The 19,649-nt window shown below is 40.3% G+C and overlaps 1 protein-coding gene across 1 annotated transcript; it reads right to left on the bottom strand.

Moving 5' to 3' along the window:
* Nucleotides 1-14,285: 14,285 nt before the first annotated feature.
* LOC110685191 (farnesyl pyrophosphate synthase 2-like) lies at nucleotides 14,286-19,540 on the bottom strand. The gene is made up of 7 exons (XM_021861670.1): nucleotides 18,974-19,540; nucleotides 18,159-18,183; nucleotides 17,460-17,575; nucleotides 17,266-17,352; nucleotides 17,047-17,163; nucleotides 15,680-15,985; nucleotides 14,286-14,920 (listed from the first exon to the last, which is right to left on the bottom strand). Exons 2-6 carry the CDS (start codon nucleotides 18,181-18,183, stop codon nucleotides 15,875-15,877), a joined length of 456 nt encoding a protein of 151 aa, XP_021717362.1. The 5' UTR covers nucleotides 18,974-19,540; the 3' UTR covers nucleotides 14,286-14,920; nucleotides 15,680-15,874.
* Nucleotides 19,541-19,649: the final 109 nt, after the last annotated feature.

Genomic DNA, 19,649 nt, shown 5'->3' with positions numbered 1-19,649 from the left:
TAGCTACGAGAAATACAAATTCCGAATAATGGTTAGAGGCCAAAAAATCCGAAATAGACTCCATGTTTGTAAATCATGTTTGGAACTTGATTCATTTGCATGAAGAGTGAAAGACCCATCAATCGCAAATAAGTTTTTCTGGAGAAAACTGACAAATGTGAAATGCATAATGTATACATAGCTAGATTGGTTGAGAAGGATACAATTAATTCACGGCGTTGATTTTAATAAAAACCTATTCACCAATCGGAACGCTTAAGTCTTTTTGTGATTATTCTAGCAAAATTGCGCATATGAAATATGGCAAAATAGATAACGAAACCGCCTTCCTAAAATGGGATCTTAAGAAGAGACTATGGAAATAGTCTGAAGGTTTTGTAATTCTAATTTATGCTAGATTTTAAAGCAAACACAAGAAATCCATTGTGGGATTAAGTGAAGCATTGCATGTAGGAATTGGAACATGTATTCTCATAAAATTAATAAAAAGTTTGGGTTATGGAGAATCATAGAAATTCTTATGAACAAGAAGTTTAGTGGGAGCAAGAGTCAATGTTGTATGGTCCAACAAGAAGTTTACGAACTCTATTGTGAAATGACTGTCAAATGCTAAAATGCTTAGATTTGAAAGGATTTTGGCAATGGACCAAACAAAAGGCGATACTTAATACATAGTGGGAATTAAGATCTATTGGTGTAGGGTTTCGTAGTGACCCGACACTACGCGGAAGGAAACCCACCAAGACCCGCCCCTTAATTAAAGCAATTAAACAAGCATAATAAACTTAATCAAACAAGATTAAGGACAAGAATTATACCTTTAACGCGTGCTTCGCTCCCAAAGAGCTCTTACTTCAAAATCCTGAAAAGACGAGATCTCTGACGGATCGTACCCTCGACCCGACCCGAGCGTCCTAAGTCTTGAAGGTTAGTCAAGACCCGGACAAAATAACTATGAGTTTTACGAATCAAAGGTTTACTCTTTTCAAGAGTTGCCTTTTTAATTCCACTCAAGGTTGTCTCAAATCCCAATACCAAGTTTGATATTTATAGGGAAATGATCCCTTGATTTTTCATCCTCCACCAATGTGGGAGAATGTATTTTTCTAATTAATTTATTTCTAAAATAAATTATTAAACAAAACTAATCACAATGCAACAAGTGTCAAATAGAGAGAGAAGGTTAGCTGAGGACCATGAATGGGTGGGGGGGGGGACCATTGCCTTGCTCCTCAAGGCCTTGCCCAAGATTGGTCCCCACCCCTTCACCTAAACCGTCACTACATGTTCAGCTGGGCTGGCAGCCTGCCTTGGCTGCCAAGGCTGCCAGCTGGCACCTAGCACCAAGGCTGGGCAGCCAGCCGGCTTGGTATGCTAGCAGGCAGTGCTAGCATGCACTGGCCTAGCACGCATCAGCCCTATCACGCTGAGAGCTGCTGGGCGCTGATGCTGCTAGCCTAGCGCTGCTTCTACCTAGCATTCTTTCTCGCATCGCATCGCTAGCACAGCCAGTGCTAGCTAGGCATCGCTGGCGCTGGCCTCGCATGCTATGTACTGGCTGGTCGCATATGTATCACGCACCAGCCATGCGCCACGCACTACGCACATGCTCGCGTCCATTGCTGCACCTCACGCATTGCTAGCCCACACATTACTGTCCCACACGCACATGTACACACTCGCACTAGCCAGTGCCTAGCACTGCTTGTGCTTGGTGCGAGGCAAGCGAACACGCACACGCACATGCATGCGTGGTGCTGCTGCCTAGCACCTAGCCAGCCATTGCACGCACACGCACCAGCCCACACGCATTAGAGCGGCTGCTGTGCGAGGCAGTGTGCGAGGCTGCAAGGCACACACGCACACACACGCATGCCCCTGGCATTGCGATGGTGCTTGTGCGTGGTGACAGGCCTTGCGATGGTGCCTAGCAAGGCCTGTGCGCTGCGATAGGGCACCACATGCACCCAGGCACCACGCTAGCATGCTGCTAGCTTCTATGGGCTGTCTGGTGCCTTTGTGGCCTGCGATGGCTGTCATGCGCACCTAGGCACCCATGCTAGCATGCTGCTAGCTTGCGATGGGCTGCCATGGTGCGCCTATGCTGCGATGGTGCCTAGCACACCATGGTGCGCCTAGAACACACATGGTGCACCTAGGCATGCTATGTGCTAGCCTAGCCTAGCTACGGCTACGCTCATACTTGTTGCTTGTGATTTTGCGACGCTCGGTATCGACGCCCTGGGCTCGATTTCCGATGTCTGTATTCGTAAAACTCTGTCTACTCATTAAATCCTTTTGGATTAATTCGACGTCTCGGATCGGAGATTCGATTGCGTTCGACCCGAAGGGTTCAGTTAAGATTAAGCTGTAATATCAATTGTACCTTGATATTACTGATCGGAAGCGGCCTCCACCTAGGAATTCCGATCACTTGACCTTACTGAAGAATTAGCTCTGTAATAATTCTGAACCCTCTATCGGAGTAATACACTTGTTGAAAGGACACCATTCCTTTCAATCTCCCACTTGTCCTTCCGGACAAGTGTGCATATTGTGTATAGCTCATTTCCTTTGTCTCTTAATGTTTCTTCGTGAACTATAAGGTAAGATTCTTTGTCATCCTTATTACGTTCAGAAGTGTTTCTCGATCTTCGAGTTCGACTGTCAATAAGCAGATGATTTCTAAAATCCATCTGAGCATGGCAATGCATTTTACAGTCTCACTCTTCGAGCGACCTTTTAAACAACAAAACATTTTCCCTATTATTAGTAGGGGGACAATCCCAGTCTCGTATTGTAAGTTCTTCTTACTAAGAGGACATAGACTCCCGAGTGTTCCCGTTATGATCCTCAGTTACGGCAGACGTTTGGAAACATCAAAGAGCCTAGTACTCAAACAAGAAAACTTCACAGTACTCATGGTCTGAGGAAATAAGTTCCGATAGCCATAATGAGAAATGTACTTATGACAAAATTTAAATTTTCTTAAAGTACTCTCATAGGTCTTATCCAGTACAATTCTAAACCGTACCTGTGCAAATGATTTATGACTGTCACGTCCTCGCAGCACAAGAAACGGTGCTGTAAATCATACTACACACTAATCTATGGCGGTCATCAATCATCCATCTGTTAGATGACCTCGATTAGGGATACTTTTCGATTTAATATTCAATGTTCACTTAACAGGTGTTTCTTTATACAAGACATGGTCTTGATACCCTGTTTTGAATATTCCGTAAATCGAATGGACTCATTATTTAATTCTAAACCACAATTAAATAGTAATGGAGTGAATGATAATTTTGCACAAAAATTAATTACTCCATTAATGAATGGTTTTAGTACAGTGTCTTACATTAAATCAACCCTGTTTAATTAAAACACTTGTACAGGGAATATCAAAGCCAATCTCCTATGTGCTTGATTCTCATTGCCTCAACGTGTTTGTTGTGTTTCACTTGAGGCAAAGGTTTAGTCAAAGGATCGGCCACATTATCATCCGTGCCGATCTTACAAATTCTGATTTCACCTTCGGATTTCCATTCCCTTATCATGTGAAATCGCCTTTGCACGTGTTTGACCTTCTAGTGTTCTCTCGGCTCTCTGGCATGAGCGATAGCTCCACTATTATCACAATAGAGGTCTATCGGTCCCTTGATTGAGGGTACAACACCAAGTTCACTGATGAACTTGCGAATCCAAACAGCTTCCTTGGCAGCTTCCGAAGCGGCCAAGTACTCGGCTTCAGTTGTAGAGTCTGCAGTGGTGCTCTACTTGGCACTCTTCCAGCTGAACGCTCCTCCATTCAGACAGAATATATACCCCGACTGTGACTTGAAGTCGTCTCTGTCAGTCTGGAAGCTAGCGTCGGTGTAACCTTCAACAACCAGTTCTTTGTGGCCTCCATACACCAGGAATTTATCCTTGTTCCTTTTCAGGTACTTAAGGATTTTTTGGCCGCAGTCCAATGCGCCTCTCCTGGGTTCGATTGGTATCGACTCGTTGCACTCAGGGCATACGATACATCCGGCCTTGTACATATCATGGCATACATGATCGATCAGATTAACGAAGCATATGGGATCTGATTCATTCTTTCTCGCTCAACAAGTGTCTGTGGACACTGTTTCTTGCTGAGAGTTATGCCATGGGACATGGGTAAATGCCCTCTTTTGGCATTTTCCATGTTGAATCGAGCCAGTACCTTATCAATGTAATTACTCTAGCTTAATCTAATCATCCTCTTAGATCTATCCCTGTAGATCTTGATGCCCAATATGTACTGTGCCTCTCCTAAGTCCTTCATTGAAAAGCACTTTCCCAACCAGCTCTTTACGGACTCCAACAATTTTGTGGTGTTTCCAATTAGCAGTATGTCATCTACATACAGGACTAGGAATGCAATATCACTCCCACTGACCTTCTTGTATACACAAGACTCATTTGGATTCTTGATTAAACCAAACTTGCTGATGGCTTCATCAAATCGCAGATTCCAACTTCTGTTGGCTTGCTGTAGTCCATAAATGGACTTCTTCAACTTGCAAACCTTTCCAGCATTGCCTGGATCGACAAAACCCTCTGGTTGTGTCATATACACAGTTTCTTCCAAAATCCCATTAAGGAAGGAGATTTTGACATCCATTTTCCATATTTCGTAATCGTAATATGCAGCAATCGCTAGGATGATCCGGACGGACTTTAGCATTGCAACTGGTGAAAAGGTTTCATCATAGTCAATCCCGTGGACTTGTCTATAACCTTTTGCCACCAGTCTAGCTTTGTATATCGATACATTTCCATCTTTGTCTGTCTTCACTTTGAAGATCCATTTGCAACCAATGGGTGTATAACCCTCGGGCAAATTCACCAAGTCCCAGACTTGATTTTCAGACGTGGAGTCCATCTAAGATTTCATGGCCTCTTGCCATTTTGCAGAGTCGGGGCTCGTCATAGCTTGCTTGTATGTCGCCGGCTCATCACCATCCATAACTAGGATGTCCTGATCATCAGTTAAGACAATACCGAGGTATCTGTCTGGTTGAGATCTCTGTCGTTGCGACCTACGTAGGGTAATCGGTTAAGCATTTACATTGTCTGTTTGACTCTGACCAATCTTCTCAGATGCTTCCAAAGTATCTAGATTGTCAGTTTTTTCAGGTTGACTTTGTTGCTCGTCCTCTCGAACTTCGTCGAGTTCGATTTTCCTCTCACTTGTCATTTTGGAAAGGTGATCCTTCTCCAAAAAGACACCATCACGAGCAACAAACACTTTGTTCTCGGATTTATTGTAGAAGTAATACCCTTTGGTTTCTTTTGGATATCCCACAAAGAAACACTTTATCCGATTTGGGGTGAAGTTTGTCAGAAATTTATCGCTTGACATATGCTTCGCATCCCCAAATCTTGAGAAAAGACAACCTGGGAGGTTTCTTAGTCCATAATTCATATGGAGTCTTTTCAACAGCTTTTGACGGAGCTCTATTCAGTGTTAGTGCTGTTGTTTGTAGCGCATGTCCCCAGAACGACATAGGGAGTTCACTAAGACCCATCATTGACCGAACCATGTCTAACAAGGTCCGATTCCTCCGTTCGGACACTCCATTCCATTGAGGAGTTCCGGGAGGTGTCAACTCTGAAAGAATGCCACATTCTTTCAAGTGATCGTCGAATTCATGGCTCAAATATTCGCCACCTCGATCAGATCGAAGTGCTTTAATTTTATTGCCAAGTTGATTTTCAACCTCTTTCTGAAATTCTTTGAAATTTTCAAAGGATTCAGATTTATTCGACATTAAGTAGATATAGCCATATCTACTATAATCGTCGGTGAAGGTGATGAAATATCGGTAACCTTGCCTTGCGGGTGTGCTCATAGGTCCACATACATCCGTGTGTATTAGACCTAATAAGTCACTTGCCCTTTCTCCCAACTTGGAGAATGGTTGTTTGATCATCTTGCCTAATAAGCATCCTTCGCAATTTTCAAATGACTCTAAGTCAAATGAGTCAAGAACACCTTCTTGAAGAAGTTTCTTGATGCGTTTGATGTTAATGTGGCCAAGACGACAATGTCACAAGTAGGTTTGATTCGACTCGATGGTCTTAGCTTAGTGGTATCAACTTTTGTCATATGTAAAACATGAAATTTAATTGAACATAAATTTGTAAACTTGAAACAACTATTGTTAAAAGTTTTACATTTGAAATTCCTAGGTGTCCAACACCATGGATCATAGTATGTTCAAAGCATGGTAAAACTAGAAATAGTTTAATTACATGTCATAGACAAAATGGTGCATGCAAGCACGACCGAAAAACCATCTTCGTCGTCTTTTTGTCCATGCACCAACACTTGATAAGCTTCTCACTTGGTCCCTGAAAAGGCAACATTAAGTGAGTCATACTTGGTATCCAATACCTTATGATAAGCTTAATCCAAAAGTGTTAAGGAAGATACCTGAGGTGGTCGGAGTGATCCCCTCTTCCTTGATGAGCATGCATTCCCTCTTGTAATGGCCTTGCATGCCACAATGGAAGCATCTCATCTTTGCCTTGACTTTCTTGGACTCCTTCTTCTTAGCTCTCAAGGGCCTTTTGGTCATTCCATAGGCAGTGGCTTGGCTGAGTAGTTGCACCACCTCCTTGAGGGAGTGTGTCTCCTTTCCCGCAGCGATATGCACTCTAAGTGCATCATAGCTCGAGTGGAGTGAAGCAAGCAAGATATGCCCGCCATCTCATCTTCCAATGGAATTCCGAGAAGCTGCATGTGCTTGAAGAGCCTAGTCATACCAAGCACATGAGGTCGGAGGGGCATGCCTGGTCTCAATTTAGCATTGTAGACCTTGGTCCAAAGCCGTCGCCTTTCCTTAGCAAGACACCCACATTTGGTGGCTTAATTCTCATGTTTGAAAGTGACCTGGTCAAGTCAAACACGAGTCCATCAAAGTTGCCATTGTCACTCTTGGTGACTCTTACATTGACAACGTCCTCAAGTGCTTTGAGGAACATGTCCGGAAGGTAGGAGGAAAGAGTTTCCTTCCAGTCTTCCGGGATGGAGTTTGTCATGAGTCGTGAGACCCTTTTGCAATTGGAAGACCATTCTTCATGAGCCTTGTCGGTCATGATCCCTTTAGCAAAGAAGCTTGGAATGGGAGTATCAAGAGTATACTCCAAGGAACAATTCCGGAGAGTTCTCCTGAGTTCCTCTTCCCATTCCTTGAAGTTGACAAAGTTTAAGGGAAAGGCTAACTTTTCGGGGAGTTCCGGGCACATATGGTTGTTGTTCGAGTTACTTGCAGACATGATTCTACAATTGAAAGAATTTGAAGTGAAAAACCATTCATACATCAATAAGTTGAAATTTAAAGCGTTCATGCACTTATTCACACTTATTGAACATTTTATCCACGCATTTTAAGATTGTCCCTTATGGGCGAGAATAAAATGATTCCGAGATTCCAAAGATCAAGAAATGGATAAGCATGCTTTGGCTTGTCTTAACCATTAAATATCTTAAGGTAAGCAATCTAATTGCTAATAGCTCCAAGCTACTCTCGGTTTGATAAAATGTCGCATCTAATGCATACTTGACATTTTATCTCTTTTGCCACGACATCTAAGGACTCCTTACTGATATCGTTGAGCTTAACCAAGACAACTTGTATACCTAGTATACCTTACGTTCCTAGGGAAGTAGTGATGCCTCGCTTTGGCGTAATCCATCACGTACGCGCATTAGTTTGGTAAGTGTTGTTCTTGGAATGGCAAATTTTAGCTCAATATTATTAAGGGACCTAGGGTTTCTATGTTGGTTGATTTAAGTGAACTTAACTAATCATCGCAACATCATAGAAATTCTAGACATCCATCTAGCAATCATATATAACAATATATAAGGCATAAAATAGATGCATTTGGCAACTAGCATGACCCCTTGAAATCTTCAATTTCCATGGGTCTTCATCTTGGCTTGTCATCGTCGAAACGCCGTCTTGAGACTTCTTGGCCAAAATGAAATAAAAGAAGCTAGCTAGAACGGCTAAGATTAATCTAAATAGTACAAAAATACTTAACGGTTCGCAGACCGTATTTAGATTTACAAAATTACATAACGGAACGCAGTCCGTATTTTCTATCCTAGTCGGGCCCCACTAGTTGCCATTTTCAAACAACCTGTTTTGAAAGCAATTTTTCATTCACCCGTTCACTATTTGTGAACGGCCCATGCAATTTTACGAAATACATAATTAAACACGCAAAACTAGTAACTAACTTAGGTCGTTAATCCAATTAACGCGCCTAATTAAAACTAGTCAAAGTGGTTTAATCCATTATTTCTAAACGTAAAATGCTAACGCATTTAATTAAGCTCCCACTAAATTCCTCATACGTACTTAATTAATCCGATTAATTAAGTCGGCATAACCCATAATTTGTCAAAATTTTGCAAAATCGAAAATCGAGGTTTTTAGCCTCGTTAAAATAATTAAAATTATTAATACGGGAAAAAACGCAAAATCATAGCTCAACGTTAAGCAAAATCACCCAACAAAGCCCTTGGTGGGTGCGCACCATGGCTGCTAGGCAGCCCATGGCATGGAGCCATGGTGCGTGGTTGAGGCCTACTGTGCCTAGCAAGCAGCGCCTCAAGCCCAGCTGCCTGCTAGCATGCTTCGCATGCCTGCTAGCACGCTGGTGCCTGCGAGCATCTGGCCTGCTGGGGAGGCGCATCATGATGCTCGTGGTGCGCTGGCTGATGCTTGCTGCCCTGCTGCCCAGCAGCATGCGAAGCAAGCCAGCCCAGCCACCCCACACACCCCAGCCATGCATCCCAGCCACACACACATAGCGCATAGTAGCATTCAAGGCTCGCCCTTGTGCGCACCACAGGCAGCCACATGTGGGCTGCTAGGCAGCCCGGCTAGCCTTGGTGGCACTTGGGTGTGTTGCCTTGATTTGCGTGCCATGACTCGGGATTTTAATCCAGATTTGCGTGTGACATGAATTAATTCCAAATTATATTTTAGAATTAATTTTAGGGAAAATAAAATAAAACAACCATTAAGTCTAACTTAAACAAATTTTATTTTAATTGGTGCACAAGCCTAAATTTATCCAAAATTTCAATTTTTTTTTTTAACAAAATTAGGTCAAAATTATGCTTAAAATAAAATGAGCTATGTCCAAAATTAATCTTGCCAATATGCAAATTAATCATGGATTTGACAAAAAAGGGAGTTGGAAAAAATAAATTAACCATCCAATGATAAAAATTTTCCAACTTGCATACTTGTGTAAAATACCAAGATTACATCTTCCAATATGAAGATTAATCAAATTTTACTCACAAGTAATTGAACTTAATGGATTTTAATCAACCAAAATATGAAAAAATCTAAACTTGGTTCAACATGGAATTTAGGGTTAGGGTTCCAATCATTTAAACACTTAAAGATTAGAACTTTAACAATACTTGGGAACTTAAAAGTACAAAATCACAACAAGTTTTCACACCTTATTGCAATTTATTTGCAAAATTGTGAAAAACAAGTTTATGTGATAGCTTGGTATATCAACTTAAGCACTAATAAAAACTCCATTATTATGCTCAAGGATATTTTAAAACCAGTAGATTAGTGATGCAAATGTGCATTTAATCTAACCTTGTAATGCTTGCTTTAATCAAGGCTTAAAAAGAATTAAAACTTTCGTTGAAAAACGAAAAACTCCAGAAAAATTGGGTTTCTGGTTCGAATTTGGCTTTTGGACAACCCTAAAAGGATTGAAACAGTTCCAGAATGTCGATTCCACCCAAAAATCACTATTTTTGAGCCAAAATCTGGGTTCGACAGCCAATCGATAATAAAATAGAGTTTTAAAAATTAATTAAAACGAGCATCTAATCTAATTAGATGAACATGAACCAGAAAAATAAATTCCTTAAAACACCTTAATTAAACAATAATTGCAAAAATTAAAAGGAGCGTGGCTCCGATACCGCTGTAGGGTTTCGTAGTGACCCGACACTACGCGGAAGGAAACCCACCAAGACCCGCCCCTTAATTAAAGCAATTAAACAAGCATAATAAACTTAATCAAACAAGATTAAGGACAAGAATTATACTTTGACGCGTGTTTCGCTCCCAAAGAGCTCTTACTTCAAAATCCCGAAAAGACGAGATCTCCGACGGATCGTACCCTCGACTCGACCCGAGCGTCCTAAGTCTTGAAGGTTAGTCAAGACCCGGACAAAATAACTATGAGTTTTACGAATCAAAGGTTTACTCTTTTCAAGAGTGGCCTTTTTAATTCCACTCAAGGTTGTCTCAAATCCCAATACCAAGTTTGATATTTATAGGGAAATGATCCCTTGATTTTTCATCCTCCACCAATGTGGGAGAATGTATTTTGCTAATTAATTTATTTCTAAAATAAATTATTAAACAAAACTAATCACAATGCAACAAGTGTCAAATAGAGAGAGAAGGTTAGCTGAGGACCATGAATGGGTGGGGGGGGGACCATTGCCTTGCTCCTCAAGGCCTTGCCCAAGATTGGTCCCCACCCCTTCACCTAAACCGCCACTACATGTTCAGCTGGGCTGGCAGCCTGCCTTGGCTGCCAAGGCTGCCAGCTGGCACCTAGCACCAAGGCTGGGCAGCCAGCCAGCTTGGTATGCTAGCAGGCAGTGCTAGCATGCACTGGCCAAGCACGCATCAGCCCTAGCACGCTGCGAGCTGCTGGGCGCTGATGCTGCTAGCCTAGCGCTGCTGTTGCCTAGCATTCTCTCTCGCATCGCATCGCTAGCACAGCCAGTGCTAGCTGGGCATCGCTGGCGCTGGCCTCGCATGCTACGCACTGGCTGGTCGCATATGCATCACGCACCAGCCATGCGCCACACACCACGCACATGCTCGCGTCCATCGCTGCACCTCACGCATTGCTAACCCACACATTGCTATCCCACACGCACATGTACACATTCGCACTAGCCAGTGCCTAGCACTGCTTGTGCTTGGTGCGAGGCAAGCGCACACGCACATGCATGCGTGGTGGTGCTGCCTAGCACCTAGCCAGCCATTGCACGCACACGCACCAGCCCACACGCATTAGCGCGGCTGCTGTGCGAGGTAGTGTGCGAGGCTGCAAGGGACACACGCACACACACGCATGCCCCTAGCATTGCGATGGTGCTTGTGCGTGGTGCCAGGCCTTGCGATGGTGCCTAGCAAGGCCTGTGCGCTGCGATAGGGCACCACATGCACCCAGGCACCACGCTAGCATGCTGCTAGCTGCTATGGGCTGCCTGGTGCCTTTGTGGCCTGCGATGGCTGCCATGCGCACCTAGGCACCCATGCTAGCATGCTGCTAGCTTGCGATGGGCTTCCAGGGTGCGCCTAGGCTGCGATGGTGCCTAGCACACCATGGTGCGCCTAGCACACACATGGTGCACCTAGGCATGCTATGAGCTAGCCTAGCCTAGCTACGGCTACGCTCAAACTTGTTGCTTGTGATTTTGCGACGCTCGGTATCGACACCCTGGGCTCGATTTTCGACGTCTGTATTCGTAAAACTCTGTCGACTCATTAAATCCTTTCGGATTAATTCGACGTCTCGGATCGGAGATTCGATTGGGTTCGACCCGAAGGGTTCAGTTAAGATTAAGCTGTAATATCAATTGTACCTTGATATTACTGATCGAAAGCGGCCTCCACCTAGGCATTCCGATCACTTGACCTTACTGAAGAATTAGCTCTGTAATAATTCTGAACCCTCTATCGGAATAATACACTTGTTGGAAGGACACCATTCCTTTCAATTGGATAGACTTAATGAAATGTTTAAACGAGTAGAGGAATTTACCTTGTTAAACATGAAGGACTTTGAAAGGCTTTCAACCCATGTGTATAAAACTAAGTAGATGTTTGAACTAAGTATAAGCTAGGCTAATACTAAATCAAACAAGAAAGGATCTAGGAGAGACTTTCAACCGTATCATATAGCAAATAATTTAGCAAGACTCGGTGAAATTGGATGAGCTAAAAGGTCACATGAAAGGAATAAATTGGGAATAATTCTGCAATTGAAACCATCATGTGTTCTATGATATGGAGTCGTCACTCAACTTACATGCTTAGAGCATGAGAAGTATCAAATACCAATCAATTTAAATCTCAGTAATGGATCAAGAACATCCAAAGTACTTGGATAAGTAGAAGAGATGAGTTCTTGACGTATTGAAACAAATGTAATTTGAAAATTGATGTTGCAAGCACATCCTTAGCAAGGATTAGATCCCTAATAAGGAAGCCGTTTATAAGCACGAGCTAGAATGTGTCGTGGTTTGAGAATGGTAATATGGACGCGCATCCATGTATAATGTGCGGAAATTTAAGTAAATTTCCATAACCACAAGTGATTAGGGTCTCCCAAATCATTGTGAGCCATTTGGAATGAAATCCGAACAAAGCACCATCAGAATGTCTACTGAAATATATGTTGAGAATATTGTTGCCCGGAAGGCAATAATAAGAAAGTGTTCAATGGAAAGTTCATTATCGAATATTGATTGTTGGTTGTCAAGTTGAAAGATCTCAAGTCATGAAAATGAATGGGAGCCATCACTTGGACAATAAATCCTAAATCACATATGATCCATAACACTCTCAAAATTTTATCATCTTATTATGAAATTGTTCGATATGAAGATGCTAAGATTTGCAAAGTAATAATAGCTAAACCTATACAATAAGTGAACAACAACATTCACGAGAATTGCATGAAAGAAATCTAGCATAATATATATGGGTGTGATTTCTATAAATGTTTTGTGAAGAGTGTTACTCTTAAAACATTTGGGGAAAACCATTTATCATAAGATGAAACATTTGGAAGTTTCACAGTGGAATAAAATTTTACTAATAAAATTCCACAAACTATTTAATTGTGGTTTAGAATTAAATAACGAGTCCATTCGATTTTAAAGAATATTCAAAACAGGATATCAAGACCATGTCTTGGATAAAGAAACACCTGTTAAGTGAACATTGAATATTTCAATCAAAAATTATCCCTAATCAAGGTCATTTAAATGATGGACGATTAATGACCACTTGAGATTAGTGTGTAGTATGATTTATAGCACCGTTTCTTGTGCTACGAGGACATGATTGTCATAAATCATTTGCATAGGTATTGGTTTAGAACTATACCGGATCGACCTATGAGAATACTTTAAGAGATTTAAAAATCGTCATAAGTATATTTCTCATTATAGCCATCGAAACCTTTTTCCTCGACCATGGGTATTATAAGTTCTCTTGTTTGAGTACTTGTCCGTTTTGATGTTGTTAAACGTTTGCCGTAAATGGGGATTATAACAGCAACACTCGGGCGGCTAGGTCCTCTTAGTAAGGGAAGCTAACAATGCAAGACTGGGAATGTCCCCACTACAGACAATAGGGAATATTTCTTTGTTGTTTACAAGGCCTCTCGAAGAGCGAGACTGTGAAAATGCATGGCCATGCTCAGATGGATTTTAGAAATCAACTGCTTGTTGACAGTCAAACTTGGGAATCGAGAAACACTTCTGGACGTAATAACGATGACGAAGAATCTTACCTAATAGTTCATGAAGAGACATTAAGTGACATATTTCACACTTGTCCAGAAGGACAAGTGGGAGATTGAAAGGAATGATGTCCTTCCAACAAGTGTGTTATTCCGATAAAGGGTTCATAATTATTAGAAGGTTAATTCTTTAGTAAGGTCAAGTGATCGGAATGCCTAGGGGGAGGCTGCTTCCGATCAATAATATTAATGTGTAATTAATATTACAGCTTAAGCTTGACTGAACCCTTCGGGTCACGCCCAATCAATTAGCCAATCCGAGACGACGAATTAATCCGAAGAACACTAGGCGAAAAACCCCAATCCCCACCGGTTCAAACCACATATTCCCCACTGGTTTTGAACCGGTTTTGATTTGGGGGGTGCTAAATCCCAAAAGATTTGCCACCGGTTCAAAATCGGTGGCCAAAACAACTTTTCCCACCGGTTTTGGAGTGAACCGGTGGCAAAACCATGAGATTTCCCACCGGTTTACACATTGAACCGGTGCCAAAAGTGGCAAAAAAATTATAAAAAAACTTTTAGCACCGGTTCTGTTCAAAACCGGTGCCAAAAGTGCCCAAAATTTTATTTTATTTTTTTTGCATTTTTTTCACTTAAATTGTACCAAATACTTGTATATAATCATAATATACATAAAACACATATTTTCTTCAATAAATTGTAATATTACACTTAAAAAAACTAAAATAAAAAATGGCGATACAATTATCTGAGGAATTGTTCAAGTTTGAGTTTGTCTGCATTTGCCAGTTTGAGGAGTTGTTAATGAGCTTTACTCAGCCAAACACATACCTGTCTTTGCAACTGTTCAAGTCTAAGTTTCTCTGTATTTGCCAGCTCATATTCACCATTTTCCAAGTGTCTCTAATCTGGCCTAAGCCTCGAGTCAGTTGGTGGCAGCTTCTCTTGCAAACCAGGAGTCAGTTGATTGGTTTCCTATCGCACCAGCAGCTACATTTGATGTAATTGTAGGGCAATCTTTTGCCCAGTGCCCTTCCAGGCCGCATTTGAAGCAGGATGAACCACTTTTCATGCCATAGCTTCTGTTGTCAGTGGCTTCGAACTTCTGGTTTTCTATCGCACCAGCAGCTACGTTGGATGTAGTAGTTGGGCAATATTTTGCCCAGTGCCCTTCCTGGCCACATTTAAAGCAGGACGAACCACTTTTCATGCCATAGCTTTTGTTGTCAGTGGCTTCGAACTTCTAACCATAACTGGTGTTTGGAGCAGTAGTTCCTTTATCAAAGTCGTTCCATGATCTTGTAAACCCATAAGCTGCCTGCGAAAATATTTTTGACTGACCACATTAATAAACTTGAAAAGCAAGTCAGAAGTTTTATTTTACACACAACATATTTTTAGGTGACCGCAAAATATAGTAGAATTTAAGTACTAATACTCAAATATATTGCCAGAAGATGAATATTCCTTGGATGGCACCAAACAAAATCAGCAACCCCCCCCCCCCCCTTCTCTTCCGTACCGTAGTCTAGAGGACAACAGGACATCCATCAAACCCAAAATATGCAGCTTTAAAACCAAGCAGAACGACAAAATTACAAACTGTATTTCACGCAAATCCAAATCTTGAAATGAAGTTTTTATAGAATCCAATTGGAAATCCTTAAATAATGACCAGCACAACAAAGTTCATGACGTCTATATAAATAATCTAGTTTCCTAAACAGAATCCATAGATATTTAGCATTCACATGCTAGAATAATGATACACTTTAATACTCCATAAAAGTGATGTAGAGGATCCATTGTTATTGTTAACTTATAAATGATCAAGTAGAGATTTTAACTACTACATTACCTCAAAAGAAAGAATTAATTCTAGAAAATGAAAAGGAATACAAGGTAGGTAGTTAACCAGAGAAGGGAGGGGAAGGCAAGTACATCTGAGTAACCAAACTGAGATTGCAAAGGCACTAGGAAGCTATCATACGAATAAAAAAAAGGTAAAAGACATAGCTACATGCCTACATTACTGAAGTCATTAATCTAATGCCACATTATCATAGCCCAAAAGTACCTGGTTAGGCTGGTTAGTACGGCGCTGGTAGAATTGCTGCTGCCCTCCATTCTTCCAAGCCTTATCTGCTGATACTTAAGATGGCATGATGGGTACTTAAGCGACTGTGATGTGATGAAAGAACAGGCGCAGCAACAGTTGGAGAATGCACTGCTTGAAATTGAAACTTTGACTACCAATGTCTCAGAAGCTCAGTCAGCTATCAAGCCGCTTGAAGATGCACTGGCAGTTGCAGAAGAGAAAAGTTCTCAACCTGCAGAGTGCTAGAGCCTCCAGACTACAGATATGTTCTGTCCTAAATTTGTGCTGGTCTCAAGAGAGAACAATAAAAATTAAAATGTTGCAGCTATATTTCACAAGTTGGAACAACTAAATGCAAAAATAAAAGCTGAGCGCCATAAAATAAAAGTTGCTGGTTCCCGTAAAATTAAAATGTTGCAGTTATATTCATCAGCAATTTAAAGAGCTCCTGTTTTATTGATCTTTACTTGAAAACCTGAGCGCCGTAAAATAAAAGTTGCTGGTTCCCAGTGATTAAATGAATCCAATTGCTTGACAAGCAATACAAAAATATGTATCACTTCACAGTCTATAAGCCTTAAAAATGTTATAAATACAACATGAATTGGTCAGATATGATTAGAAGGCATAGACAATGTATTTCCAGCATGAAGTAATTTCTTTTCCTTTATTGTATACATTGGGTATATTAATATATTTCTAAAAAAAATGGCTAGATCACCTCAGATCCTATTCAAAATCAACACAAATAGAAGCCACCCCTTACCTAAATGGTCACTTGAATAAATTACCTCATGTGTCGTCCAATAAAACTTCATCCTGATTTTTCAAATTTTTCTCTACTGTGGTTATTTACTTTTCAGCTAGAATATATTAAAGATCAATCTCTACGTAGAGGAAAAATAAGTTGTTCTGCACAGAAGCCTTTATTTAAAAAAAGAATAAAAAGAAAAAAGAATTTAAATCATTCTTTCCTTCCAAATTTCACCAATGCAACAGAAAGTGTGAAACAAGAATTTTACAGGGACTTTCATATTAGTATTTTCCTTCCCTTCCAATACTTATGTATAGTTCAATCCAAACAAGGAAGAATTATATGATTTTATCAGCAATTATAAAGCTTGAGAAATCAACCCTCAAATCGGGTCAACTATCCCTAGGGACCAAGATATCTAACATTTCATCCTCTTTCCCACTTGTTTAAAGCTTTAAGGGGGCCGGCAATCAAGTCTAGAGCCTATATCTCCATAATGGATTATGCAAAGATTTTAAAACAAAAGGCAATGTTCTTGGGTCGTGAAAAGATAATTAAGGTGAAAAGAGAACCCTTTACAAAGCATCGTTACCTCATTAAACAGATCCAACAAGTCAACATAGTACTTCTTGTCCTTAAAATGCTTCCTGAGAATTCTTGGGATTTGGTTTCGAAGTATTATTCCATCATTGACAGCAATCATCCCAACCTGACAGGATAAAATTTTCATTAAATACTGATTTTGCAAGCTTATAATGCAGTATAAATAAAATACTATTTTTAAAGGCTCATTTTCACAACAGAAGCAAACCTTAGGAACTCTGAACCAGCAAGGTTTACCACGCCTTGTATGAGAGTTATCCATGATGTCATCAAGAACGAGAAAATATGCTTCAAGCTGTTAGAGAGAGGGACCAGAAATAGAAAAATCCTGTTAGTGATATCCCTAAAAGATCAAAATAAGGGACTGCTACATAACTTCAGTGAAAATTCATATCTATATACCCATTCAATGCACCACCTCAGGGCAGAAGCAAGAAAGACTTCATCATCAGTCAGCTCTTCTCCTTCCTTTAACAGTTTGTAGCTGTCAATAACAGAAAGCCCGCGATTTAGCTTCCCTGCAAGACACAAAATCAGCACCAAAATGTAACGTAAATTAACTTGTGGAATTCCAAAAAAAATTGGGTTAAGGCTTGCGTTGTTTGTATATAGGTGTCTTAAGCTTCTGAAATTAGATATTCTACTTGTTCCTTATGACATTAATATCTTCAATATCTTGTTCTTCTGAAAGTTAAGCTACATAAATTTCAAAGTATACAAGGAAGAAGGACATATTTTAAACTTTTACTGCCTTTTGAATTTCAAATTTTCATAACCATCACATCATTCGGTGAAATTTTTTAAAATGATACATCATAAATCTAGTAGAGGAACTTATTATTATCTTTATTTTTGTTTATTCTTGTCACTCATAAGATATACTTCGTATAAAACAATTATTTCCTCAATATCAAAAAAAAAATAAAGTAAAATAAAAAAATCAAGGTGACCATAAAACATTTTAAACAATTTTTTTTTCTTCCAAAAGAACAAACACAAGATAGAGCAGAGAATCAAATGCCAAACATCCTTCATATTCCAAACATGGCCCAGTATTTATTTTTAAAATGAGTAAATTGTAAAAGGACAGAACTTCCTCACCTCCTGGAACATTATAATCTAGCATCTGCAGGGGAAAAATAAACCAAAAAAGAGCATGTAAGAAAAATATATACGACACCGTAATATTATTTCAAAAAACAAAAAAGGCGGTTTAAAATTCAATGATTTTACAGAGTTATTTTTACTTCTTTATTCACAATTAGGCACAAAAAGGAATTTAGTAATTGCATTCAAACTTTAATTACCAAAACTCTAAAACCCAAGAACCCCACTTTATATCTTATGATTTCCTATGCAAATAGTCTCACATTCTTGATTCAATAGCATCAGCACTTGAAATTGCTAGAAGACATGATTAAATACATAGAGAAGTCTAACTAAAATCATCTTAAGAGACGATAACATAATTCTACGATATCTCTTAACAATAATCGTTCTAATTATACCATCTTCCCATCAATTAAATTATTTAATCATTTATAATGAAAAACAAACATAAACCATCACAATTTCATGCATCACAACAACTTTTTCCGAAAATCCAAAATCGGTTCATGTAATGTGGTTCCATAACAGGATTTATCAAATTAAAATTCAAAACCCCATAAAAATCATACAAGAACACCAATTCAGAACAATTCAACTACAGGATAAATATCCAAGTGTTAACATGCTAATTGCCATTTAGGCTGCTAAAAAAGGAATGCTAAAATGCTAATTACAGGGGACAGAGAACATTTCAACCAAGTTTAAGGAGTTTAGGTAAAGAAAATTCAAGTCCGTCCATTATAGTCCTTTTTATTAGAGATTATCATGGTTCATCAGGCAAACTAAAGGTAAAACCATCATCTTACCTCGAAGCTGGTTCAATGGAGGTGAGAAAGCTCAGAATCGGTGGAGGTGTAGCCGTGACAAGGAGGCCGTTAGAGTGGAGGTGTAGCCGTGCGCGCTTCAATGACAAACCCTATATTACCACAACCCTAAAATTACTAAATTGAACAGAAAATCAACGACAAACCCTAGATTGCCAAAAGATAATCAATGAATTCGCACAACCACAAGAAAAATCTTATCTCGAAGTGAGTTCAATGGAGGCCAGAGCTGGTTCAATGGAGGTGCTGCTTCAATGGAGTGAGAAAGCGCGTAAACAAATTCAATGGAGAGAGAGCGAGCTGCTTCAATGGAGTGCAGAAGGAGATGCGAAAACGAGAGGAAGATGCGAAAACGGGGAGGGAAAGCTGGGAGGAAGAGCAGGAGACGCGTAAATGGGAGGGAGAGAGAAGAGCAGAACGAAGAGGGAAAGCAGGGGGAAAAAGAAAGAAGAAGAAAGAAAGACTTAAACCGGTTTTTTTTAACATTTCGCACCGGTTTTGGTTAGAACCGGTGGCAAATCCCTTTACTCCCTTTTTTTCGTTTGTAATTCGCACCGGTTTAATAGGAACCGGTGCGAAAAGTCATTTAGCTTATCCCGCCCATTTCTTTTGCCACCGGTTTTCAAGAACCGGTGCGAAAGGTGCGGTGTCTAATTCA

The sequence above is a fragment of the Chenopodium quinoa genome, unplaced genomic scaffold (genome assembly GCF_001683475.1).
Source record: "Chenopodium quinoa cultivar QQ74 unplaced genomic scaffold, ASM168347v1, whole genome shotgun sequence".
Taxonomy (NCBI): domain Eukaryota; kingdom Viridiplantae; phylum Streptophyta; class Magnoliopsida; order Caryophyllales; family Amaranthaceae; genus Chenopodium; species Chenopodium quinoa.
Note: the sequence above shows the minus strand (reverse complement) of the source record. Positions and strands in the feature narration are given on the sequence as shown.